At 47.4% G+C, this 27,996-nt stretch overlaps 2 protein-coding genes across 2 annotated transcripts in view; one reads left to right on the forward strand and one right to left on the reverse strand.

Annotated features, from left to right (window-relative positions):
• On the forward strand, positions 1 to 27,988 carry HPCA (hippocalcin). Its single transcript, XM_063139859.1, has 4 exons — positions 1 to 40; positions 10,751 to 11,148; positions 22,710 to 22,815; positions 27,722 to 27,988. The coding sequence occupies exons 2-4, from the start codon at positions 10,771 to 10,773 to the stop codon at positions 27,817 to 27,819; spliced, it is 582 nt and encodes a 193-aa protein (XP_062995929.1). The 5' UTR covers positions 1 to 40; positions 10,751 to 10,770; the 3' UTR covers positions 27,820 to 27,988.
• Positions 7,526 to 27,996, reverse strand: part of PABPC4 (poly(A) binding protein cytoplasmic 4) — a 563,337-nt gene continuing 542,866 nt past the window's right edge. The window contains exon 15 of the mRNA XM_063139846.1: positions 7,526 to 7,538. The gene's annotated coding sequence lies outside the window, so the exon portion shown is untranslated. The remainder of the gene's footprint in view (positions 7,539 to 27,996) is intronic.

Below are 27,996 nucleotides of genomic sequence, written 5' to 3' on the forward strand. Positions count from 1 at the left end.
TCAGTTCCAGGACCTCCTTCCTGTGTCTCCTCTTCTGTGGGTGAGTATTGGAACGTAGCTAAATGTGGTATATCTTGTACAGCGGAGGGGGAGCCGGGCTTGAGTCCCAAGGACAATCCCAGAGGCTTGATCAGCCAAGGGCCCTCACACTTGGGGGCTGACACCGAGACATGGGAAGTAGCAGAGGACCGCTTCCCAGTCCTGCCCTGGACAGGTTGAGCAAAGCAGGAGCAGATGAAAGGTCTTGGCTGTTTGCGAGAACTGAAATTTACCATTAGGCAGAAAGAAAGAAGTGGTAGACTTGAGTGGCAGAATTCTGGGATTTCCCACCAGACTGCTGGGGGACGGTTCTTTTCTTTTTTTAATGTTCCTCCATTTAAAAAAAATGCGGGGGGGAGGAAGACAGAAACCCCTCTATGGAGAGACATCACTGATTTTTTTTAAAAGGGTATTTGCAAGAACAACACTGAAGAAATCCTGTGCCCCTTTGGTCACCAGGATCTCTAGAAATGTGATGCTAGTCTCTAGAGACCTGAAATATATCCAGCTTCTTCTTTTTTTAAAAAAATGCATGTTTAAATGTTAGTTTTGCAACCATGAGAGCTAGAAACATTTTTTAAAAGTAAAATGAAAGCTAGCATTTTCAGGATTCTTTGTGTCTAATAGAAATATCAGAGTACAAGAGATACAATCTGGGGAGGTTGTGAAAAGAATGAATTGAGAGAGAGAGAGAGAGAGAGAGAGAGAGAGAGAGAGAGAGAGAGAGAGAGAGAGAGATTAATTACCTTTGTTATCTAGCTTTTCAGTCAAAAGGCTCCCAAACTGGCTTACATAAAGAAGGTAGGAATCGCAATTACACACTAACATTAAAAAAAAATACACCAAATATACAGATAAAATCCCAGCATTGAAGCAGGTAAAAACTGATCTATCAAAAAACCTGGGGTGAATAAAAAGGACTTCACCTATGACTGAGGGCTCATCTACACCAAGCAAGATATTCCACTATGAAAGTGGTATATAAAAGGCAGGAGCCGCACTACTGCTTTATGGTGATATTGAAGTGCACTGCAGGATCTACACTAGTGCTTTATAATAGTAATGAAGTGCACTGACAACTGTTGGGGCCCATGACATATCTACACCAAGCAGGATATAACACTATGAAAGTGGTATATAGTATGTGTCATGGGCCCCAACAGTTGTTAGTGCATTTCAATTCCTCTACAAAGCAGTAGTGTGGCTCCTGCCTTTTATATACCGCTTTCATACCATTTTCATAGTGGAATATCTGCTCGGTGTAGATGAGGCCTGGCAATCTGACCTAGTGGCAGGCATGTCTCCCTGAGGAGAACTCTTCAGAATTAGGGTACCACCAGTAAAAAGGCCCTGTCTCCCATCACTCCCTCTCACCTCCCATGGCAGGTGGACCTGGAAAAGGGCCTCTAAGGATGGCCTAAATGTTCTAGCAGGTCCATTTGGAAAAGGTGATCATTTAAGTACCTGGATTCAAGCTGTTTAAATGTTAAAAGCAGCACTTTGAATTGTGCCAGGAGCCCTGATTAGAAACGGGCAAGATTACTTTCCTTCATCCAGTCCCTGTCAGCCATCTAGCCACAGTATTTTGAACCAATTCTGGATTCTGTACAGTCTCCAAAGGCAGTCCTATGTACAACATGCTGCAGAAATCCAAACAAAATATGACCCGAGAATGGATGAGGGTGGCCAGCCCCTCTTTCTCCAGGAGGAGTTGCTGGTGGTGAAAATGGCTCCATGCCGCTGAGGCCGTTGAAGCCCCCAAAACTGAGGCAGACTGCAGCCGTGCTCCTTTGGCCCCATTCAGGTTGAACCCCCATCTCCCAAGCCAGAAAAAAAACACCCACCATCAACATCACGGCCCTCATCCAGTCCATTATTTCAAAAGGAGCGGTTGGATAAGTAAGACGTGGCAATTATCCATGAGCTTGAAGTAACGGCAATCACCTCTCAACATGGACCCAAAAGTCTTGAAGACAACATTTGTGTGGTCTGGAACCTGCCTTCTAAGTACATCATGGCTGAGTTGGCAGTCCATAAAACCCAGACTGTGGATTGTCTGGGGTCATTATCCCCTGAATCTGATTGGTGGGAGATTCAGAACAAATAAAAGGAAGTCCTTCACACAGCGCATAGTTAAATTATGGAACTCACTACCGCAAGATGTGATGGCCACCAATTTGGATGGCTTTAAAAGGGGTGGGTGGGTGGATAAACTCCTGGAGGAGAAATCTATCTATGGCTACTAGTCCTGATAGTTATGTGCTATCTCCAGTATCTAAGGCAATAAGCCTGTATGCCACAGTTGCTGGGGAACATGGGTGGGAGGGTGCTGTTGCACCGCATCCTGCTTTGTTGGTCCCTGGTAGACAGTTGGTTGGCCACTGTGTGAACAGGGTGCGGGACCAGATGGACCCTTGCTCTGATCCAGCATGACACTGGATTTGAGTGTTCTTAGGCACAACCCATGGGAGTGGATTGCCTCTTCATACGGCAGCGCAGGTGTCGCATGCTGAGTTGTCTGTCCACTAGGTGGTGCTGTTCAGCCAGTATTGGGTTCGAGAGCAAAAAGGCCAAAGGTGAAGAGAGCCTCGTCCTGAGCGCCCATGGCTCCTCTCTCGGAGACTGGAGGAGGGGAGAGCCACTCAGTTTGACATGAGTTTAATGCCAGGTCCATTCAGAATCACACAATACTTCCTTGTTTTTCTAAAAAAAAGTCCTAATAATTAGGACTGTAATTCCAGGCACATAGTGCCAGTAAGCGGTAGTAAAATATTCATCAACCTGGCAAGTCTCTTTCTCTCTCTTTCTCTCTCTGTGTCTCCACAATCTTGTCCTTCGCTTTGCTGAAAATAACCCGCTTCTCAAAAGGGAACTGACCCACTTCTGCTAAAGCTTCTGACACGAACGGTCCGTTCTCCCAACTGCTCGTCCAGGGTGGGCCCGTGGTCTGTGGCAGCCACCCGGGCAATGATGGCACGAGCCCTTTCCCAGGTGGAACCTTCGAGTGGCCAGATGCAAAGGAAGAGCACGCTCTCCCTGGCACCTTTGGCAGTTAGGGAATCTCAGAAGAGGGGATCTCAGCAAGCCCTGCACCACCTGCTGAAATTCCCTGCTCCCAAATGCTATGGTTAAACATTTAGAAGCCACAGGGTCCTTCGTTGCATCGTAAAGTTGGGGTTGTCAGACTGCAACTCCCATCAGCCCCAGCCAGTAGTGAGTAGGGTGACCATATGGAAAGGAGGACAGGGCTCCTGTATCTTTAACAGTTGTCTAGAAAAGGCTATACTAGAGTGACCAGATACAAAAGAGGGCAGGGCTCCTGCAGCTTTAACTGTTGTGATGAAGAAGGAATTTCACCAGGTGCTGCATGCGTACAAATGACACCTGCTGAAATTCCCCTTTCAATACAACTGTAAAAGATACAGGAGCCCGGTCCTCCTTTCCACATGGTCACCCTAGTGGTGAGGGATCATGGGAGTTGCAGTCCAGCAGCATCTGGAGAGCCAGAGGTCGCCCACCCTGCTGTGAGATCTCTGGCCATGTCAGCCAGGCCTCTGCTTTGCCCAGACATTTCCCTGTTCCTGAATTTGCTCAGCATTTCCAGGCCCGTATTTCTTCTTGGAATATATTCTGTGCGTGGGAGTGGAGGGGGCGGTTGCAAGCGTTTTCCAGCAGATATAGTGTGTGAACATTTAAAGACCACCATATGGATATCGTTTAGCATTTCCCAGTGTTCAAAGTGCCTCGTAGTTCTGGCTTATGATCCACCAGAACCAGAAGCAAACATACTCACCCTGACGTTTCTAGATCCCAGCCCTGTACGGGGCCAGAAAAATCATTTTGGTATAGCGCCCCCCCCCCAATAGCGCCCTGCTGTTGGTTGTTGCCAGCATCTAGCATTCCTAATGAGCCCACCTCAGAACACTGATGTTCCATTTAGCTGTCATGGCTCATCACTCTTGAGAACAGCTCCTCCTCCTCCTCCTCGCCTTGGTCTAGGACTTCCATTCAATCCCTGGCAGGTAAAAAAAGATCAGGTAGGAGGTGATAGGAAAGGCCTCTTTCTGCTGGAGACCCTGGAAGGAGCACTGCTGTCAGTCAGTACTGGGCTTGATGGACAAATGTGTGTGATTGAGAGAGAGAGAGAGAGAGAGAGAGAGAGAGAGAGCTGCAGCTTTCGGACGTGCTGCTGCGGACAATGGGAGTCCCATACACCTGGAGCCCACCTGTGTGAAGAAAAGCATGCACTGAAATGGATTCACGACTTTGTGGCTTGGGTTGGTCATTCACAATTGCAAGCGTGGCCTCATCCAGCACATCTGAAAAATGCTCTGACTAGCTCTAGTTCTCTAGGAGAATGGATACATTGCTGATCAGCCATTTGGGATGTCATGAGTTTGAACCCCAGGCTGTTTTTCTTCTTTAATTATTATCATTAGTTTGGGAGGGGCAGTGCTTTCATTTTCCAGGTCTGTTCCCTGGCAATCTCATGACAAGGATCCCAGGGGGTGGGGAAGGCCCCCGCTGGAGTTTTTAGAGATCTACTGCCAGTCAGAGTAAATAATGTTATTTGTATTGATTCATTTAACATATTTTAAGTAGATTTTTAGAGCTATGTCCTCAAAAAGCAACATGCAAGCAAGAATAAGGGAAGAATCAAAAGTATAATTACCCCAATAGCAAGCATGCAGACAACTCTGAGTAGTTGCTTTGTAACACACACAGGAATTACGATCTTGGTTAAAGGCAGCCTTGAAGAACTCACCTAAATGCCTGTACAGATAGGGCAAGTCACAAATCAGTAGGAAAGGGATCCCACACTTTGGGGCAACTTCTGAGAAGGCCCTGTTTCTTGTGAACAACAACCTAACTAATCTCAACGGTGAGCACTTGAGAAGGACCCCTGAAGCAGATTTTAGCATATGGGCAATATTAGATGGGTGAAGGCGGTTAGATGGGTCACTGCTGGTTGAGGTGGGTCCCATGCGGTTCGCACTGACCCTATAATGCAGGTCCATTTATACTGTCAGTACAGAAGCACTGAAGAGGCCTTAGGTGGACATTTTGGGGGCCAGGCCTTGGTAGGTAGGATGGTGGGGATTCCATCTCCCCTTGCAAAGACATGACTCATTTAGTGTCACATCAAGCTTGGCCCAAAGTTTAAGGTAGTTCAACCTGGGAGGTGGAATCCTAACTTTACATAGACACTGATGTGGTCTGAGCTGGGAGTGACGGACCAAGAAAGATATCTTGGGGACACAGTTAGTTATTCAGTGAAAGCCAGAAAGTGTTGACCTGAACAAGAGCAACTCCCTATGAGGAGAGGTTACAATGTTGGGGTCTTTTTAGCTTGGAAAAAGGGTGAGTAAGGGTTGGGGGACATCATAGAATGATGCACAGTGTGGATAAAGAAGAGAGAGCGGCATTTTACTCTGTCTCTCATCATGCTACTACAACCCTGTGAAGCTGAGCAGTCATACTTATTCACACAGTGCAGAGTTATGTTAATTTTCTGTGACTGACATGGTGATGGCCACTAGCTGAGATGGTTTTAAAAAGGAAATCAGAGCAACTCATACAGGAGAGGAGAGGAGAGGAGAGGAGGATATCAATGGTTGCATGCTACTTCCATGATCAGAGGCAGTGCGCTGGGGAACATCCAGGTGGCAGGAGAGGCTCTTGCGTTTATCCCTTGATTGGGGTCTACCAGGGGCATCTGACTGACCACTATGAGATGCAGGATGTTGAGCGAGATGGTCTGATCCAGCAGGGCTCTTTTCCTGTGAAACTAACCAATGGAAATTCAACACGGGAGACAACAAAAGATAGGAGGAGAGACTGAGACAGGGTAGCAAGGGGGAAATGCGCCTTTATTCCAATTATATGCACTGGGTTACAGTGGAGAGGGACCATAGTGCAGTGGTAGAGCACCTGCTTTGCATGCCGAAGGTACCAGGTTTGATCTCCGGCATCTCCAAGAAGGGATGGAAAAACACCTGCCTGAAAACCTGGAGAGCCGCTGCTGCCAGTCAGTGCCGACAATACTGGGTTAAATGGACCAAAGCTATGACTTCGTAGAAGGGCAGAATCCTGTGTTCCTGTGACTGTCCTCTGTAAAGGAGGACAAAAGAAGGTCCAGGGAGTATATAGAGGTAAAAGGGAAGCAGGATCACGGGGAGACTATCATAAGGCAGCTGTCCCTGTTACGTTTTAAATTCCCTCCTTCATCGAGGGCTGCTCAGGGCAGAGGACGTCGTCCTCTTCTTCCCACTGTATTCCTGCAACAACCCTGCAAGAAGGTTCAGGCTGTGAGAAAATGACTGGCCCAAATTCATCCCGCTAGTTGCTTGGCGAAGGGGGGGATTTGAACCTGGGTCTTCCCAATGCTAGTCCCAGCACTCTAACTGCTCCACCCCACTGAAAAGTAAGGGGTGGCAGCCCCCTTCTTCCTTCTCCTCCATTTATTTGGAAAAGAAAGGGGATTGCAGGGGAGGAGAAGAGGGAGTCTTGCCCCCCCCCCCCACACACACACACAGATGCCACTAGGGCAGCAGAAGAGCCAGGCCTTGCCCTGGCAAAGCCTGCCCCCTCTGTGTGGACAGTGGTGGTGGGGGGTCGCTGTGGGTCCTTACTAGTCGGATTCCTCCCAGATTAGGCACAAGAGATGCTCTGTTCTCCCCTCCTCCCAGCAGCAGAGCAGGGCCCTAAGTTAAACCTTCCCATTTCAAGGGAGCTATCAGTGCCGTGAAAAGCAGTTTTGAAAATACATCATCCATGCAGGACGGCAATATGGCAAGGAAAATAAAAGCTGCGAGGAAATTTCCACCTACACACGCAGCCAGTGTCGGTCAAGCTATATTTTCTCATGCCGGTGGGAACAAATGAAAAGAGAAATTCAAAGTGGTTGTGGGCTTAAAAAAACAGAAAATGACACCCCTGTATTTGATCACAGTGGGGTATTCCCCCCCCCCCAGCTCCCATCAATTCTATTGTTATCCACCCATTCCAACAGAATCAGAATGTTTCTTAGCCCTTTCCATACTTCAAGTGTATATTTTTGGAATGCTGGAAATTTGAAATTATTGGGATAAAAAAAAATAGGACCCAGAAGCTGGAAAATGGGTTTTTTTATTTCAGATTGATGTGGAAAGATTTCCCATAAACTGCGCACACGCTTTCCTAGTGATTGTCACACAAAAAGCAAGGCAGCCATGTTGTTAACTCTCAGAAAAATGTCAAAATCCACATGAGAACAATACCTTTTGTAGGCCAACCGAAAGGACATCAAAGATGCATGCAAGCTTCTGAGATCTCCCGATCTCTTCATCAGGCAAGATGTTGGGGGTGGGGGAAAGTGGGCTGCAGCCCTGAGAAGAAGGTCGGCATTCAAGCCACCATGGCCAGGCCAGCTCTGCCAGAAAACGAAACAGTTGCTTTGGGCAACAATATTGTTGAGGGCTGCCGTTGAAGGAGACCCAGGTTCAAACTCCCACTTGGCTGTGAAGCTCATTGGGCTTGTCCAATCTACCTTGCAGGGTTGTCATGAGGATAAAATGGGCAAGGGGAGAATCATGTACACACCCTGAGCTCCTGGGCGAAAAGGCAAGGTTACAAATGCAACTAACAAATGCATGAGCCCCATTTTCTATGACAGAGCTGTTTGAATCATCCCTGGGAAGAAGATCCATTAGCAAAATGGGTCTCTCTCTGTCCTGGAGCTTTTCTTACTTTGGGAACAGTTTCTGATCTGGAGGTGTACTGCCTTGCCCCGATCTAAAGAGATGCTCTTGTTGAAAAGAAAGCCGCCTGGCCATTTGCTGAGGCCCAAGCACCCCAGGGGCGTCTTTCATTCCTGGGCCGGAACACGGAGCAGACCTAATTGCATCTGTGCTGTCATTCTCCTTGTGCAGCTGAGCTTAGATGAAAAATGGTGCAGCTGCTGTTGTAAGGAAGAGATGGAGAGGAAATGAATCCGCACAAGAAAGCGGTTTTCCCCACCCACCCGTCACCCAAAAGGCAGACTCATCTGATAGCTTCATGTCAGAGAGCTGATCTGAGAAGGGATGGAAATAAAAGGCGCTCCTGTGTAGATTTTTCTTTGTGGCTTATCGTCCTCTGTTGATAAGCTGGCAGCTGAGAGAACATGCTCGGTTCTGGAGGGAGAATATTGCTGCTCTTTCATTAAAGCTGCAGCCTCTTTTGTTCCAAGCGCTGTGCGGATGTAATGAAAGCAGCCGTTAATTTCTGGAGAGAGAAAAGGCAGGGCTCAACTCTGCAAGGAAGCTCTGTTCTTGGGCAAAGAGATGCCCAAGTCCAAAGGCTTAATCCACCGGATGCCACACAGACCCCTCGATCAGGCGGAGGCGAAATCCTCTTTATTTTTTTCTATTTTACACATATTCTGGAGTTGAGCTTTGACTGAAAATAAGCCCTGTGCTGGACACTGCAAGCTTTTCAGTGGAAAGGCTTCCAAATAAACATCTTGCAAAAGGAAATAGGTTTGCAAAATGGTGAGGCTGTGGGTGAGAATGGCGTTGTTGCTCCTCATTGCTCAGACTTATTTTTCGTTTTAAATCCCTATACTGCAAACTGCATTGAACATATGCTGTGGAAAGGTAGGGTAAAAATAAATAAATAACACCATCTTTTTCCAGGAGAAAGGGTGCTCCAAATTATTAATTTCAGGGAATGCAGTAAGGCCCCCTGACTTCCAAAGGACCCTAGGGAGAAAAACGTAGCTCAGAGGACCTGTATCACAGGCAGCCCACTGACCCATACTTTCTGTTGTGAAGGAATAGCTTCCTAAGCCATTGAAAGGATCATCCCCACCAAGGAGATGGGAGGGGGGCACCTCCCCCCCCCCCCCGCGTGCTTGCCTTCAGCCTCTGGAACTCACTGCAAGCCAAGGACTCATGCCCACGCTCTGCTTCCTGGCAGCCTTTTCCCCCTAGCAGTTGGTTGAGATTTGGGAGAGATAGGAGGTTATTTTGACACATTCTATTTTTCTGAAATAATAATAATTATTAATATTATTATTATTATTTACATTTATATACCACTCCATAGCTGAAGCTCTCTGGGCGGTTTACAACAGTTAAAAACAGTGAACATCAAAAACAAATATAAAAATTTAAAACCATCAAAAGCATAAAAAACAATATCCATTTAAAACAAACTATTCTGGGGTCAGTTAAAAACTCAGCATATGTTGTTTACTGCCTGGAAGAAGAGAAAAGTCTTGACCTGGTGCCAGAAAGATAACAGTGTTGGTGCCAGGCGAGCCTCATCGGGGAGATCATTCCATAATTGGGGGGCCACCACTGAAAAGGCCCTCTCCCTTGTTGCCATCCTCTGAGCTTCCCTCGGAGGAGGGACTCAGAGGAGGACCTTAGATGTTGAGCATAGTGTACGGGTAGGGTCATGTCGGGAGAGGCGGTCCGTCAGGTATTGTGGTCCCAAGCCGTGTAAGGCTTTATAGGTTAAAACCAACACCTTGAATTGGGCTCAGAAACATATAGGCAGCCAATGCAAGCGGCCCAGAGCCAGTCGTATATGCTCAAACCTTCTGGTTCCAGTTATCAATCTGGCCACTGCATTTTGCACAAGCTGCAGTTTCTGAACCGTCTTCAAAAGCATCCCCACGTAGAGTGCATTGCAGTAATCTAATTTGGAGGTTACCAGAGCATGGACATCTGAAGTTAGGTTATCCCAGCTTTAGAAGGCACTCCATGCCACCAAGGCCACCTGAGCCTCAAGTGACAGATGGTTCTAGGAGAACCCCCAAGCTGTGAACCTGCTCCTTCAGAGGGAGTGCAACCCCATCCAGAACAGATTAAACACCCACTATCCGGTCAGAAGAACCACCCACTAACAGCATCTCAGTCTTGTCTGAAAGGGTGTCTACCAACTGTAAAGGCTTTCTGCCCTGCCCCCAACCCCCAAGCACACCAGTTTGCTAATAACGTGGAATGATACATTTCTCTACCAGTTTGCTAATGGCACAGCCATGATGGACATGCTTTGGAATTGAATGAACAACACTGAAGTGCCTTGAAGAGCATTCTATCATTTCTTTAACTGACAGCAGATGGAGCTGCTGCTTTACTTAAGTCTGACTTAAGGAATATTTGATTAACGAAATGTCAGTCCTGTTCGGCTCAATATTTTTTTCTTACCGTAGAACCTGCTGACAAGCTATTAAGAGGCAGGGATGTTCATGGTTGGTGTGTGTGTGTGTGTGTGTGTGTGTGTGTGTGTGTGTGTGTGTTTGTTTGTTTGTTTGTTTGTTTGTGTTTGTGTTTTAAGGATCCTAAGCATCTCATAGCACTATTGATTCTGCCAAACGTATTTAATGATATACTCATTGACAGTTATTTCTGTCCATATTGACGCACTGGATGATTTTCAGAACTGTGTTCTGTATAAGCTAAAGTCATCCTAAAGACATAAGCGTTGATTTTGAAATGCTGAAAATCAGGATCATGTGTTTCGGAAGCAAGTTTCTAGCACTCATGGTTGTGTAATAAGTAATAAAGCTAAAGTTATTGTGTGCTTTTGTGGGGGAACAGCCACTGCCCAGCCTACCTCGAGCTCTGCTCAACGAGGATTCCTCTCTGAGCGAGCGCGCAAGCGCTTGCCATAGGGCAGGATGCCCGTTGGTATCATGGTGGTTTAGTCCTTGCCAAGCGCCTTCTTGCTTCCTGCATTTCAGCGTAAGGCCCCGGTCCAACCATGGGGAAGCAAAACAGCAAGCTGCGTCCAGAAATGCTCCAAGACCTCCGGGAGAACACGGAGTTCTCAGACCTGGAGCTCCAGGAGTGGTACAAAGGCTTCCTCAAGGACTGTCCCACCGGCATCCTCAACGTGGAGGAGTTCAAGAAGATCTACGCCAACTTCTTCCCTTACGGCGACGCCTCCAAGTTCGCCGAGCACGTCTTCCGCACCTTCGACACCAATGGCGACGGCACCATCGACTTCCGAGAGTTCATCATCGCCCTGAGCGTCACTTCGCGGGGGAAGCTGGAGCAGAAGCTGATGTGGGCGTTCAGCATGTATGACCTGGATGGGAACGGCTACATCAGCCGGGAGGAGATGCTAGAAATTGTGCAGGTAAGGCCCTCCTGCCCTCTCCTGCCCATCAACACACATACATACACACACACACACACACTTGGTCACGTTGCAGAGTTTCCTTGTGTTCCCAGGGGAGCCTTTCTGTACAGTCTGACAGTGGAGTCTCACCTGTCTTCCAAATTTACCTTCAAAGGCACGCTTCATTCCTACGACCTGGCAGGTTTACTTTTACTGCACACAGGAGTAGTGAAGCAGTGTGGTGTAATGGTTAGAATGTCTGACTAGGATGGGAAACCCGGGTTCAAATCCCTACTCAGCCAAGAAGGTTTTACTGGGTGGCAGTGGACCAGTCATAGAATAGTAGAGTTGGAAGGGGCCTTATAAGGCCATCGAGTCCTACCCCCTGCTCAATGCAGGAACCCACCCTAAAGCATCCCTGACAGATGGTTGTCCAGCTGCTGTGAGAAGAAGTCCTTCCTTTTATCTGTCCTGAATCACCCACCATTCAGTTTCATGGGATGACTCCAGGTTTCGAATTGTGCGAGAGGGACAGAAAAGCATCTCCCTGTTCAGTTTCTCCAAACCAGGCATAATTTTATACACCTGTATGTGTGTGTGTGTCCCGTCTCACCTTTTTTTCTGAGCTGAAGAGCCCCAAACATCGCTTTTCCTTTTAGGGGAGTTGGTCCGGCTCCTTGATCATTCTGGTTGCCTCTTTCCTGCCCCCACCCTTTCACTTTTTGCCTCTTCCCTGATCTTCAAAGCAGCCGTGCAGGGCTGATAATTCATAATTTGCAAAAACAAATCCAGAACTGCCGGAGACCTTGGTCACCCAATGTCTTTTCTTGTTTGGGCCTTATTTCCCCCACGAAGTTCTCTTCTTCTCTTTTTCAAAGCAGACAGAGATCCGTCGCTCTGTAAAGCACACCAGCTCAAACAGATGCTGTGTTTGAGCTCCATACTCTTTTTATTTCTTCCAAATGGGCTGTCTCTGAACTCTTGGAGAAAAGGCCGTGGGTGAGCAAAGGAGCTGCGGAGGCCAGAAGACCTCATGCCAGGCATGCTGAGAGCTCAATTTCACAAATGGATTTTGAAGCCGCCGGCTGAGTTTTTCACGGCAAGGTCTTTCCCCCTGCCAGGGACAGATTCAGGCACAGACCAGCCCTGTTGGCAGGTGGCCCTTGCCCGCTCTGCCCTTCCTCACCCCCAAATCATCCGCAAAACAGCTACGGTGGTGACCTTGGGGGGCTGGGATCCATGTCCAATGGTTTCGAAGTGGATCACGCCAAATACGCTCCTGGTTTCTGTGGTACTCGGGAGACTCTGCAGGTGTGAAAAAGTGTATTTGTTTGGAAATGGAGTCTTGAAACAGGCCCCAGATGGCTCAACAAGGAGCCCTGAGCTTCCAGCACCCACAGAGGCCTCAGCTACACCAGGGGTTTTTACAGCGACGATCTCGCTATTTAATGATCACAAGATCGTTGCCCTGGTCCACACGTGGCACGCGACATTGTGCCCGCCATTTCATTTTTTTTATTATTTTTTTGTTAAAGCAGACAGAGCGCACGAGCGAAAAATTGTGAGGTTTTTTTAAAAAAGAAATACTTTCCCCCGTCCCCCCACCCAACCCCCAATGGGCACAGAGCTCTTGAGGAGCTCTGCGCCCTGTGCACGGTTCCCGGGTCCTCGCGGTTACTCGCGAGGAGCCGGGACAAACCACAACACCCGCCCACGTATTCCGCGGTCTGAGACTGCGGAAAAAGTGGGCTAGAAGGGTAGGGCAAGTTCCCGGGGAAGGGGAGGGATCATCCTTCCCTGCTCCTGGGATCCCCTGTGTGTCATGTGAACGCACAGGGATGATCCGGGGGCGATCCCCGGCATATCGCCCCGTCTAGCTATGGCCAGAATGTTGGCAGCAGTTGAGCCGCAGAACACTGGAAAAACAAGGGAAACTGGAAGGGAAGAGGCCTGGGCCGCCTTGGGCCCCTCAGTGCTTAGGGGGGAGGGGGAGGGGTTAGGACTGGGGGATTTGGGCTATGAGGGGACCACACACCGCATACAGGGAGGTTTCAGGAGACAGGAAAAGAAAATGGGTAGGTTTTCATTTTCTGGAAACCTCTGCCTCTCCCTCCCCGAAGTCTAGCAATGAAGGGGTCAGGTTTAAGGCCGGCAACCCAAGCCTAAATTTTAGCCCTTTAGCGAACTGCCCAGAGAGCTTTGGCTATTGGGCGGTATAGAAATGTAATAAATAAATAAATAAATAAATAAATTATAGCATAACAGTGGAAGGATTTGAGAGGATGAGAAAGGAAAAAGAGGGGTCTCTTTTCCTCTCCTGACCCCCCTCCCCTCCAAGCAGCTACAGAGCAAACACTCACGTGAGACGCTGAGCCTTCACAGCAACGTCTTGACCTAGTTTGCATGTCACGGCAGCTACGACTCCTGGGTTCCTTAATCCAGGAATTGCGGGGACGAGTGGAGCACACGGGCCACACGCTTGGCGTTCAGCTTTTAATTCACCCAACATTTGCCCGTGGTTGGTTCCTGAGTTGTTAATTAAAAAGTGGAAGTGGCTTGCACACCCTACTTGTCCCTGCAATTCCTGGGTTAAACAACCCAGGAATTTCCGCCATGACATGTTGCAACTCCCCACTGTTCCTTTCTAAATGAAATATGACCTACTGCTTAACTGCTAGAAGGAATGGCCAAGTTTAACATATTCTTTCTCATCCCTTAGGCAGTTAACAAATGATAACCCAAATAATAATAATAATAATAATTAACAATAACAACCGTGGGACTTGAACCTAGAAATCCTTGCTGTTAATATTCCCCCACCCCCCACTAAACACACAATTAAAATTGGTCTCCACTGATTAATCAACGAAAGCCGTAGTTGGTTAATATGCTGATTAAACCGGTTAAAGCTTGCAGCCCTAATTACAGAGTGGGCAAATCCATCCTTTATGGGGTAACTAATCTCGTGTGTGTGCCATCAGTAGCAACAATTTAATCTACCGATTAAATTGATTAAAGCTTGCTGCATGTATTTATCTACACGTGTTGGTGGTCGAGGACATAATTCCTTTGGGGAGTGGGGCTGTGATCTGTAAATGGCCACTGTGTGAACAGAGTGCTGGACTAGATGGACCCTCGGTCTGATCCAGCAGGGCTCTTCATACGTTCTTGAATGGAAACCAGAGGCTCCGTTCGTTTTCTCCTGTCTTATAGCTGAGCAATAGCGGCTTTTGTGTCTGGATGCTTCCAGACTGGGTGGGTGGGTGGGTGCGGGGAGGCACTCCTAGCGCTGCCAAGCAAAAAGCCCTTGTGAAGCAATTCCGTCATCGTCTCCTTAGCAGATTTTGGGTAGAAAGAAAAAGGATGAAAGGAACAGTGGGAGAATACAGGAGGGCTACAAGTGGAAAACAGCCTTGTCTGACACACACACACTCTCCATAAAATCCCACGTTTCAGGCCGGGCAATTGCCTCATCTGGAAGCACCCTCTGTCTGTCAGTCGGTCGCCCTCCTTTTTTTTTTTGCTCATTGTGTGTGTGTGCTGGTCTCTCCCCCCCCCCCCCTCTCTCTCTCTCTCTCGCTCTCGCTCTCCCTCTCTCTAAGCAGCGATGCTGCAGATTTAAGGGAGAGGACGCCCAACGGAGCAGATTGGAGAGCTGTTTTTAAAGGGGATTTAGTTGGCAAATGTAGCAGATTAGCAGAGGTATAGGGTGTGAGGTGACTGCCCTTCTTGGATCCCTCCGTGACACGGAATCCGGGCGCCTGCCTGCTGCAGCCGACCGGAGCCCTCCTCTGCACGCTCTCCTCATGGGGGCCGGAGGAGCCAGAACAGCTGCTCAACAGCTGCCCCATTTCTTTTCCACCAGGACACACGAACCTTTAATCCCAGCCAGTGTCTGCAAGTCAAATGAAGCCCTGATGAAGGATTCTGAGGGGAAGCCCGGCCCATCAGAAAGGATGAACAAATCCTTGCGGTGGCGCTCTTTATATACTCAAAGGGCTTTGTGGGTTTTATACTGTGGGTCTTCACGATACCTTTCCAAAGGATGTTGTTGTTATTCTTCCCATTTTGTAGGTAGAGAAACTGAGCCCGAGGAAAACGGGGACCTGCCCATGGGCACACCGTCTGTGGTGGGGACGGGGGTGGGTGGGTGGGGCTTGGGCCGGGTCCCGTCCTTTACCCCTTGGGTGCTTTTTGTTCGTTTGGGTATTTCTGCCTCTTCATTTCCCAGATCAGTGCTAGCCATTACTCTACAAATATGACAAGCTTCCGGGAGGGCGGAAGAGAGGCATTTGCAGGGGAGAACTGGGAGGGGGGCTGTTTAAGCAGCCCTGCCCACCGTTCCTTACCTGTAGAGCCCCCCCCCCTCCTTCAGGTCAGTGGCAAAGATGGGTCTGGGCCTCCTGGATTCGCCAGGTCATGTCCGGTTCTGGCATCACTCATCCCTCTTTTTTCCTGCTCATTTTTAGCCATGCAGATGTCATCACCGGGATACTTGGGGACAGGTGCAAGGGACAGACTTTAAAGATGCAGGACGTCCGCCCTTTTTTTGCCTTTGCCGCTTTAATCTAGTTACCGGCCGGTGCCCCAGCCCAGCTCTCCCAGTCAGGAGCAAGCTGCAGTGCTTCTGTGCAACTGGATCTGCACTTGGCAAAGCACGGAAGCAGCAAAGCCGAGCAGCTACTCAGAAGGGCCGCGTCCTTCACACCAAGACAACCTGAGGACTCCCAATGTTACGAGGGATCCAGCAGCAGCGGGGTGCGGGTGAGGGCCCCTCCCACATCAGACAGTGCAGCCTCCTGGGCAGCCAAATCTCTTGGGCAGCCTGAACCAAGATGGACTGAATTCTCCCACGGGGTGTAGAAGCGATGAAAAAAATCACATTTGATCATCCCTCAGTAAAATGTTTATTTTATTTATTTAGTTACAACATTTATATACCACTCCCCATTCCAAAATTTCGGAGCAGTGTACAAGATAAAATAAAATAAAAAATAGAATAAACCACTTTTAAATAGATTTTAAAAGAAGCAAAATGAAAAGTGAACCGTGGCTGGTCATTAAGGAAAAGCTTCCTAGATCAATGCTGTTTTCAGGAGGCACTGAAAGGAATACAAAGTTAGCGCCTGCCTGACTGCCAGAGGCAGGGAATTCCATAGGAGGGGGGCCACCACACAGAAGGCTCTTCCCCTGGTGGACTCCAATTGGAGGATGGGGCTATGTGGAACCACCAGGAGCAGGCCCTCAGATGGCCTCAGTGGGTAGGGGAGATTGGTAGGGGAGAAGGCGCTCTCTCAGGTATCCTGGTCCCAGGTTGTTTAGGGTACTTGTGTACTTGTGTAAACAAGTACAAGAACCTTAAACCTGGCCTGGTAGTGAATAGGCAGCCAGTGTAGTTCCCTCAGCAGAGGAGTTACGTGCTGGAAAGAGGCAGCTCCAGACAACAGCCGAGCTGCAGCATTCTGCACTAGCTCCAGCTTCCGGAGCAGCTTCAAGGGCAGCCCCACATAGAGCTCATTGCAGTAATCCAATCTTGAGGTTACCAATGCCTGTACCACCATGGCCAAGCTATCCCTGTCCAGGAGAAGTCATAGTTGGTGAACCAGCTGAAGCTGGTAAACGGCACTTTGAGACGCCATGGCCACTTGAGCGTCCGGCGACCGAGATGGATCTAAGAGTACCCCCAAACTATGAACCTTATCTTTCAGGGAGAGTGCAACCCCATCCAGAACAGGCAACGAGCCTGTCTCCCGGACTCAGGAACCACTCACCAACAGGGCTTCCGTCTTGCCAGAATTCAGTTTCAGTTTATTGGCCCTCATCCAGCCCATTACTGAGTCTAGGCAGTGGTCCAGGACCTGCACAGCCTCACCTGATTCAGTTGTCACAGGGAGATAGAGCTGCGTGTGATGAGCATATTGATGGCATTTAGCTCCAAATCCCCTAATGACTGCTCCCAACGGCTTCATATAGATGTTAAAAAACATTTGGGACAAGATGTTGCCCTATGGCACCCCATAACTCAGTTGCCAAGGGGCCGAGGAGTGGTCACCCAATGCTACTCTCGGAAAGCGACCCTGGAGGTAGGACTGGAACCACTGTAGCACAGTGCCTCCAATGCCCATCCCACGGAGTCAATCCAGGAGTATACCATGGTCGATGGTATCAAAAGCCGATGAGACTTCGAACAGGATTAACAGGGTTGCATTCTCCCTGTCCCTCTCTCTATAAAGGTCATCTATCAGAGCGACCAAGGCTGATTCAGTCCTGTAACCAGATTGAAACCCAGACTGGGATGGGTCTAGGTAATCAGTATCTTTCAAGAGTGCCTGCAGTTGCTCTGCCACCACTCTCTCAAGTACTTTCCCTAAAAAGGGGGTGTTTGCGACTGGGCAGTAGTTGTCTCATACCATCAGGTCCAGGGTGGGCTTCTTCAGGAGTGGTCACACTGCTGCCTCCTAAAGGACAGCAGGGACACCATCCCTTCCCGGAGGGAGTCTGGAAGCAAAGCCCTATGAAGAGAGACTGAAACAATTGGGTATGTTTAGCCTGGAGAAGCGAAGATTGAGGGGAGACATGATAGCACTCTTCAAAGACTTAAAAGGTTGTCATACAGAGGAGGGCCAGGATCTCTTCTCGATCCTCCCAGAGTGCAGGACACGGAATAATGGGCTCAAGTTACAGGAAGTCAGATTCCGGCTGGACATCAGGAAAAACTTCCTGACTGTTAGAACAGTACGACAATGGAACCAGTTACCTAGGGAGGTTGTGGGCTCTCCCACACTAGAGGCCTTCAAGAGGCAGCTGGACAAGCATCTGTCAGGGATGCTTTAGGGTGGATTCCTGCATTGAGCAGGGGGTTGGACTCGATGGACTTATAGGCCCCTTCCAACTCTACTATTCTATGATTCTATGATCACCCCATGGATCCAAATTTTGTAGGGCCCTGTCTTGGAGGCCATATAAAAATACCTCAACCATCTTCGGAATATCTGAAAGAAAAGTCAACAGCACAGATCCTTACTGAGGAGGAGGCTGAATTTCACGTCGTGTTTATCAAGACTGGCAGTCTGGCAGCAAACACACAATGGAGGGGGTGGGGGCAGTTTGGAGCAGGGAAAGTATGGGAGAGGGTAGTGCTCTGTGCTCCTTCCCCCGACCCACCAATTCTCCCCTCTGTCCTCCCCTCTCAAAGCTTCTGGGCTGACAGTTGCGCATAATGTGAAGCTAGCCTCACAGGGGCCAAAGCCTAGATTTCTTGCCCCAGGATTGCACTGGCTGGCTGTAGCTTCTAGGGCAGATTCCTGGTAGATATGGGGGCAGCGGGGCAGAAGGTCTTACACCCAAAAGAGAACCCATCCTGATTTCAGACTGCAACACAGTGTGTGCGTGTGTGTTAAAGCCCTGTTTACATTGAATGTTCCTCTCTTGGTGGCGGAGGCATTTTGGAAATTGAATTTCTCTTTGGGGAATCCCTTTTTCTTCCACACTGAGATGCGTTTTGATCGGTTTGGGTCGCATCTGCCTTAAGGCACCTGCTTGTTGTGTGAGAACAGGTGGGTTCCCTATGGAACACAAAAAGTAGTACAGTTTGCTAAGAGATGGCTGTGAATCATTTCGGAGGTTGGGTTGACAGGGAGAAAAGAATCTCCTAACTGGGTCTTGGATATTTATAAACCGAAGCTCCAAAGTGCCCTTGGCACGGAGAAACAGAAACACCTGGAATGGCGGCTTCTTTTAGACGGATTGAAAATGAAGGTGTCTCGAGATCTGCTGTGGGGGGGTAGGGGGTGTCCCTCTGAAAAAGACCAATCAGAGCAGAAGAAACCACGGCATCCTGTTCTGGTTGAACACTCAGCTCTGGGAAAGACCATGCAGCCAAAGGCCCTGTTGCTTAACCACAAAATGGTTAACAGAAATGCATTCCATTAACCATTTTGTGGTTAAGCAGCATGGTTTAGCAGGTTGTCTGAACAGGGCCTGAGACTTGCACAGATCTGGTGGAAGAGCTGGCTCTTTGTTTCCTATTTCCTAGCAAGGACAGCTGACCCTTGGCCACACGAAGCCTTTGGCTTTCTCTGGTCACCTGGGATGACTCCCCATTGGATCATCAGAGCTTTCAGATTACCCAAATTTCCCTAATTGTAAAAGACCACCAGGAATTCGGAGACCTCACCCAGAAACACCTAAGATATTTGTACCTGGAGTCTTGCCCCTGAAACGTCACTGGGAAAATCACACACTCATCGTTTTGCTCCCCATCTATAACATGGGAATAATGGAGATTTGCATGAAAAAAATAACACATTGGGAATTAATAATAAATGACTCATTTATTTAGATTTTAAAACATATATATAGTGGCCATATCATGGTTGGTCCAGGTCTTACATCCGGCTGCTACTGCAAAAGTCACTAGGTGATCACACGGGAGCAGGGGGGTGTGCAGCTTGGCCTGCCTTTCCGCTTTTTGCATGGCTGCTTGGAAGTCTCAAAATGAAGAGGGTCTAGACAAAAAGGAGGTGTTTTCCAGGAAGGCTATTATGAGATCAGCCAAAGGAAGTGAGGCAGGTGGCTACTAGAAGCAGGGCTTTCTCCGCTGTGGCACCCCAGTTGTGGAATGAGCTCCCCAGAGAGGTCCGCCTGGCACCTACACTGTACTGCTTTCGTCGCCAGCTGAAGACCTTTTTATTCTCTCAGTATTTTGACACTTAATTTTAACTTAAATTTAAATTTTATTGTTCTAACTCTGTATTTTAATCTTATATCAATTTCTGCTGCGTGGTTTTATCCTGGTTGTGCTTTCTAGACTGTATTTTGTAATTGTGCTTTTAACCTGTTGGTTGTTTTATTGTGGTTTTAATTTTTGTGAACCGCCCAGAGAGCTTCGGCTATTGGGCGATATAAAAATGTAATAAATAAATAAATAAATAAAATAAAGTAGTAGAGCAGTACGACAATGGAACCAGTGACCTAGGGAGGTTGTGGGCTCTCCCACACTAGAGGCCTTCAAGAGGCAGCTGGACAGCCACCTGTCAGGGATGCTTTAAGGTGGATCCCTGCATTGAGCAGGGCGTTGGACTCAATGGCCTTATGGGCCCCTTCCAACTCTACCAGTCTATGATTCTATGACAGATTGGTGATAAGGCAGTCGTGGTAGATGTATCTCTGAACGCACCTCCTAGGGGCAATGCAAACCCCTTTTCATTTACAGAGGAGTGGGCACGGCAGAAACATGGGAAAGGTTTATAAAAGTACGAGCCATGGGGAGAGCTGTAAGGAAGACTCTCTCTCTCACACACACATCATATTAGAATTTGGGGTCACTTTAAGACCCTAAATGATAACTTTGCACGACACGGAATCGACTAGTGAGACTCATTACCACAAGATGCGGCGAGAGCTGCTGACTTAGATGGCCTTTAGAAATTGTTAGACAAACTCTTGGAGGCCAATTCTCCTATCAGCAGCTATTGGCCAGGATAAATAAATGGAACCTCCATGCTCAGAGGCAGTGTGCTTGATGCTGGTGATAGATAGCAGGGGAAGGCTATAATCACCGTCACACTCTGTTTGGAGTTTCCAGAGGCTGCCCACGGCTGGAAACCCAACACTGCTCTCCAACCGCAAAACAAGTTCTCTGTTTAAGCTGTATTTCTTGTTGAGCTCTGTAGTGCCCTCTGCTGATGGCAGGGTAGCATGGCTGTGCTTTGGAGCACCGCTTTTGGCTTCTCTCTGCATTCTCCACCTTTTGGGGGTCCTTTGCACCAAGGGTTTGCTGCTGTTCCTGCTCTTGTTATTATTCTTCCCTCCTGCACTTTAGTCTGCCGAAAACAAGGGTTCTGCTGTTTTTGAGCGGGTCAAACCATCCTGAGCCAGGCGTTGAAGGACAGCAGGTGTTGTTCCAGCAGTGCTGAGCGAGAGTCTGAGGCCATAGCTAGATGGGGCGCTATCCCAGGGATTGTCTCTGTGCATCCACATGACGCACAGGGGATCCCGGGAGCAGGGAGGGATGATCCCTTCCTTTCCCTGGGATATCACCCTACCCTTTTTCCGCGGTCACAGGATGATCCCGAGACCATGGAAAGTGTGGCCCATCGTTGTGGTTTGCCCGGCTCCTTGTGAGCAGCTGTGAGGAGCTGGGCACGGGGCACAGAGCTCCTGAGGAGCTCTGTGTCCATCAGGGTTGGGGTGGGAGGGGCGGTGAAATTGTGTTTTTTTTAAAAAACAACAACACCTTACCGTTTTGCAGATGAGCGCTCGTGCGCTCCTGCTCCGATAAAAACAAAATGGCGGCTGTGATGTTGCACACCGCGTGTAAACGGGGGCGACGATCTCGCGATCATAAAATCATGAGATCGTCGCCCTTTTACCCCCTCGTCTAGCTGAAGCCTCAGGCTCTTTCCCATCTGCTGCTGCCGTTTGTTTTTTTCCCAGGGAAACTTTTGCCCTCAACATTTTGAATGTTAATTACCAATTTCTTCAGCCAGGCAATGCGCACAGCCTCCTGGGAAAGGGCAGCCAGAGTATTTTTAAAATGCAGCTTTTCTTTAATCAAGGCTCTTCGGTTGTCCCTGCGCCATTTCACTTTCTGAGCGCTTGGAGATGTGGACAGAAGTGGTGTCCTCTCTGTAAACCCCTAAGGTTGACCACATGGAAAGGTCATCTTTCACAGTTGCATAGAAAAGGGAATTTTAGCAGGTGCCATTTGTATATATGGGGAACCTGGTGGAATCCCCTCTTCATCACAACAGGTAAAGCTGCAGGAGCTATACTAGAGTGACCAGATACAAAAGAGGGAATTCCACCAAGTGCTGCATGCCTACAAATGACACCTGCTGAAAATCCCTTTTCTATGCAACTGTGAAAGATACAGGAGCATTGTCCTCCTTTCCATATGGTCACCCTAAAACACCTGGACCTTAAAATGAGAGAGGGAAGTCCTCTGGAGAAGGGACTTAGATCTACAGGGCAGGGCCAAGCTTTCTATAGACCACGGTTGACCACTTGGGGCCAAATAAACCTGAGCACACTCAGGTCCTCTGGGAAGGGTTTACTCCAGTCAACCACAACTAGGCTGGCAACTGTTACCCGGAGGACCTTTTCTTCTGCCGCCCCCCAGACTGTGGAATGGCCTGCCGGAGGAGATTCATCAGTTCTTTCTGAGTTTAAGACAGCTGTAAGGACTAGTCTCTTCCGGCAGGCCTACCCAGATGAATTTTAAACCTAGGAATTTTAAGATGCTGTGATTGTTATGTTAATATTGTATTGGTTTTATATGCTCTTTTAACTAATTTTATGTATTATATTGTGTTTGGTGTTGTTCCCCGCCTCAATCCAGAGGGAGAGGCGGGTAATAAATAGATGATGATGATGATGATGATGATGATGATGATGATGATGATGATGCACGTGCCAGAAGAACTGCTGCCTCCCATCTGAAGGACATTCTTGCCTTTCTTTATCTGTTTGAGAGGCACAGCAGGGGCCCACTGGTAGCTTCTAGCCAAGAGCCCTAAGCAAGCTGGAGTATTGTTGGGAATCCGTGTTTCAATCAGGCCCTTGTTCCTTCCCTCCAGGCCATCTACAAAATGGTCTCGTCGGTGATGAAGATGCCAGAGGATGAGTCAACTCCTGAGAAACGGACAGAAAAAATCTTCCGGCAGATGGATACCAATAATGACGGTAAATGAGGAGGGAGAAAGAGATTAAGACGCAACCTCATCACTAAATCCAGAGCTCTTAGACAGAAAGGCAGGCGAGCTGATTAAATACACCGGGGTGGGGTGGGGGCGTTGTGTCAGAAGGGTGACCAGGGGTGGGAGGGTGTCCTGCACAGTGATTCTGCAAGGCTGGAGGTTAATGGATACCGGGAGGTGAGGGATGTTACCCGGCCCCTGGGGAAGGACTCGTGTCATCTTGCCTGGTAGCAGACCAGCCAGCCTGTCTGCTACAAAGCAAGATGATACGACTATTGGCGTGATAAAAGCACAAAGCGTCAATGTCAGATCGATGGCGCATTGGGTGACAAACTAGATGTGGGTGGATCCCATTCTCGAGGATGTCCTTGAAGCTCATTATCAAGGTCACACATAACTGCATGGTTTGGGTGAGGCTTCTGTGGGGAAGACACTGAAACGAATGAACCGGTTTGGACACATTGTACACCGAAATGAAGGTAAGGAGCTGTGCTTTCAAACATAATAACAGTGGAAGTCTATCTTTGATGGGTGAAATGCTATAAGGGCTCAAGTGACAAAAACATTGGATATTATGGCAGAAAAACGTAAACTGCTGTACCTTTTTAAAACCACATCATATCTATGCCCCGGCAATTGGCCAGCACATGAAAAGTACTGGCATGGATGACCTGTGGACAGAATCATGTGTGCATGAATCTAACAGAACACACACTATGACGGGGAACGAAGCATATGACTAAACCATGCACATTTATTGACTTGTGAAACCCTGTGGAATATACAGTGGCCCATATTGGAGTCAAGGTTGGTGACCACTCGTCATGAGCTTTATGTAGAGGTAAAAAAAACACACAACCCTTATAAAAGTGTAGTGGATGCTTTTAAGTGTAGAGATCAAACCAATAGGGATAACTTTTGCAGTGTGGTGGAAAGTCTGCTATATTTTTAGGTGGGTTTTTTTTTTTTCAAAGTTACAGTGGTGGCCAAAATTGTGGACACTTTTTGAAATTTTCATGTCTTGCAACTTTGCATGCTTATAGAAAATGTTGTTTTACGAAATTCAAATGTTTATATATCAATTGAAAGACCTGATTCACGTAATACAACAAGCCTGTTTCTTTTCCTGGGTGTCCAATCAACTCTTTTCTTTGGTGCCATTGTTCTATTTATGATGCATGTACGTACACTTTTAATTTGAGAAATACTTCAAACTTTCACCCAATCTCCAATTGCGCTTCAGTTACAGAACAAACAGCAAAACTGACTTTCCCCAACTTGAAACATGATGTATCACAGCTACTGCCATGTGTTTGGTCCCCAGAACAAGGACTGTGATTGGCCAGTAGGGTTTGCAATTCTAATCTGCTTCTTCACCCAATCACACCTGTGTTTGTTTTTAGACTAAAGTAAGCATAACTTTTTTTGTACTGCAGATATTTTCATTCTGATTTTTGTATTGAATTCATCATTAAATTATTGATTTATAAACATTTGAATTCCGTGAAACAGAACATTTTCTATAAGCATGCAAAGTTGCAAAACATGAAAATTTCAAAAAGTGTCCACAATTTTGGCCACCACTGTACCATAGGAAACATCAATATTCAACATAGTGACAACCTAAATGCAGAACACACATGGGAATGGTGGAGATTTTGATGGATTTTATCTGTGCTGCAAGAGATGGTAACTTGACATTGCTCCTGAAAGCATTCACAGCAATGTCTGCTTCCATGGCTCCTAACCTACAATCAGACAAATTGTAGGTCTTATTGTCTACATAGCTGATATGAAATGACTTGAGAGAGAGGACAATGCTAGAAGTCCACTCGTTGAGTTCACTGCTGCAAATTCTGCAGCGAAACCAAGTTTAAAACACCAAATTCATGTCAATCACACAATTTATTTATTTATTATTTGAAACATTTCATGGCCTCTTTTCAGGGCAGAAGCCCTCACAAGGCAGCTTACAACAGTAGAATATATAAAACAATAAAAGCAATAAAATATTAAAATATTAAAAGCAGTAAAACATCAATTAAAACAATAAAAACAGAAGGATCAACAATTGCAGCAATAATAACAACAATAACAATACTCATCATGCAAAGGCCAAGGTAAAATAAAATGTTTTTAAGGCCTTCTTAAAAGTCTGCAAGGAAGGTGCATGGCAGACCTCCGACGGAAGTTTGTTCCAGAGGTTTGGGGCCGCCACAGATAAGGCCCTCTCCTGCGTGGACACCCACCTACGGTAATTGCCCTCACAGGTGGGCAGATGAGAAGGGCCTCTCTTTCTGATCTTGAAGTGCAGGCAGGCTGGTATGGGTGAAGGCAGTCCTTCAAGTAATTTGTTCCCAAACTGTTTAGGGCTTTAAAGGTCAAAAACAGCACTTGAATTGGGCTCGGAAATAGAATAAACAAATATGGAAGATGTGCAATGGAATCTTTAGCTCCACATGTCCAAACTAGGAATAAATTCTGTACGATGTGGTTTGAGTCATGTCCTGAGAAATGGACTTCATGCATCTCACAGGATGTGGAATGCTAATTTAGCATAGAAGGTGATGGTGACAAACCTGCATCCAAGTGTTCTAAAGGCCGCTCTGCATAATGGATGCAGATGATGTTAAAAAATATTATTGAGATGATGTAAAAAATAATCACTGAGCAACTGAGGGGATTTGATGCATTCAGAATAGAAATCACACATGTCTCAGAACTTGATAATAGAAATGTTCCTTCAGTCTCCCTGAAAACAAAAGATATGGCAGCAGATGATGTAACCAATGATTTGTTAATGGCTAATGCCTGAGGAATACAAATTAGAATCCATAATTTGAACAAATAATCAGAGCAACTCTCCTGTTTTATAATCCACTGAGAAAAACATAATTCAAGCTCTTGCTTCATTGTACAAATGAAAGACTCCTGCACAGCAGAATGTAAAGAGAATTATCGAGACTGATAAGCTCACGCAGAGGCAACCTAACGCTGTAGGCTTTGACTAAATGATAAATTTGTCCAATATCCTAATGCAAGAAACACCCTGTGTTGCTGTCACTTGTGGAGGCTGGAGACAGATGAACAGCATGCTAAAGGCAGGCACACCCTGTCCACATTCTTATGACTATGGTGGATACTATACGTTAGGTCCCATATTCGGATCTGGAAACATGCATGTATATCAAGGGCTAGGAGTGTCAGATGTTTGCCATCATATGGATTTTTAATCAGCAGTATCCCATTTTTCCTTGCCAGGGGTGGGGCCTGATCCCAGGTCTCCCTTCTCCCAACCTGAAGAATTATTATTATTATTATTATTATTATTATTATTATTATTATTATTATTATTTACCCACCTCTCCCTCTGGATCGAGGCGGGGAGAACACAAATGCAAACACCATAAAATACATATAAGTAATTAAAACATTTAAAACTAATACATTATTTAAAGCAGCACATTATTAAAAGGCATCTTAAAATTCAACTGGGTAGGCCTGCCGGAAGAGACCAGTCTTTATGGCTTTCTTAAATTCCAGAATGAGCCTTTTGTGGAGCAGAGTGGTAAGCGGCAGTTACTGCAGCCGAAACTCTCCCCACGGCCTGAGTTCGATCCCAGCGGAAGCTGGTTCTCAGGCAGCCGGCTCAGGTCGACTCAGCCTTCCATCCTTCCGAGGTCGGTAAAATGAGTACCCAGCTAGCTGGGGGAAAGGTAACCGCGACTGGGGAAGGCAATGACAAACCACCCCGCTACAAAGTCTGCCAAGAAAAGGTCAGCGAAAGCAGACGTCCCTCTAGGAGTCAGTAATGACTCAAGTGCTTGCACGAGAGGTTCCGTTCCTTTTCCTTAAATTCCAGAAGACCGTTAAGTTGACGAATCTCTCCTGGCAAGCCATTCCACAAACGGAGCAGCAGAAGAAAAGGTCCTCTGGGTAATAGTTGTCAGCTTTGTTTTTATTGGCTGGAGTAAATTCTTCCCAGAGGACCTGAGTGCGCGGGGCGGATTATACAGGAGAAGGCGACCCCACAGATAGCCTGGACCCAAACCATGTAGGGCTTTAAAAGTGATAACCAACACTTTATACTTTGCCTGGAAACTAATTGGCAGCCAGTGAAGAGATTTTTTTTAATTATTTTATTTATTACATTTTTATACCGCCCAATAGCTGAAGCTGTCTGGGCGGTTCACAAAAATTAAAACCATCATAAAACAACCAACAGGTTAAAAACACAAATACAAAATACAGTATAAAAAGCACCACCAGGATAAAACCACGCAGCAAAAATTGATATAAGATTAAAATACAGAGAACAGTAAAATTTAAATTTAAGTTAAAATTAAGTGTTAAAAGACTGAGAGAGTAAAAAGGTCTTCAGCTGGTGACGAAAGGAGTACAGTGTAGGCACCAGGCGGACCTCTCTGGGGAGCTCATTCCACAGCCGGGGTGCCACAGCGGAGAAAGCCCTCCTCCTAGTAGCCACCTGCCTCACTTCCTTTGGCAGGGGCTCACGGAGAAGGGCCCCTGTAAATGATCTTAAGGTCTGGGCAGGTACATATGGGAGGAGGAGGAGGCGTTCCTTCAAATAACCTGGCCCCAAACCATTTAGAGCTTTGAATGTCAATACCAGCACTTTGAATCAGGCCCGGACCTGGACTGGCAGCCAATGAAGTTGTAAAAGGACTGGCGTAATGTGATCTCGCTGGCCAGTCCCTGTTAGTAAACGGGCTGCCCTGTTTCGTACCAGCTGAAGTTTCCAGACCATTTTCAAAGGCAGCCCCACGTATAATGCATTGCAGTAATCCAAACAAATTTAAAACTGGTGCAACATCTCGGCCACATGCTTGTACTGAGCAGCTCATGGTTCTTTCCCCCTTCCTCTTTCCCAGGCAAACTGTCTCTGGAAGAGTTCATCAAAGGTGCCAAGAGCGACCCTTCCATCGTGAGGCTGCTGCAGTGTGACCCCAGCAGCGCCTCGCAGTTCTGAGCACCTCCCTCCCCGTGCAGCGGACAGCGGGGCGAAGCAGCCGCCCACCACGGCGATGCCACCACCACCACCACCACTTTATGGGGCGCATGATCTCTCCGCCCCAGGGAGGCGGCCAGCGCCCCAGTGTCCTCTGTGGGGAAAACGGACCTGTTCCCAACGAAGCCACGAGCACTG

The sequence above is a fragment of the Elgaria multicarinata genome, chromosome 13 (genome assembly GCF_023053635.1).
Source record: "Elgaria multicarinata webbii isolate HBS135686 ecotype San Diego chromosome 13, rElgMul1.1.pri, whole genome shotgun sequence".
Lineage (NCBI taxonomy): Eukaryota > Metazoa > Chordata > Lepidosauria > Squamata > Anguidae > Elgaria > Elgaria multicarinata.

Excerpts from the sequence above, each read along its gene's own strand:
- HPCA (XM_063139859.1), top strand. The coding sequence starts at position 10,771 with ATGGGGAAGCAAAACAGCAAGCTGCGTCCAGAAATGCTCCAAGACCTC. Across the intron at positions 11,149-22,709 it reads AGATGCTAGAAATTGTGCAG|GCCATCTACAAAATGGTCTC; the intron begins GTAAGGCCCTCC and ends CCTTCCCTCCAG. Across the intron at positions 22,816-27,721 it reads GATGGATACCAATAATGACG|GCAAACTGTCTCTGGAAGAG; the intron begins GTAAATGAGGAG and ends CCTCTTTCCCAG.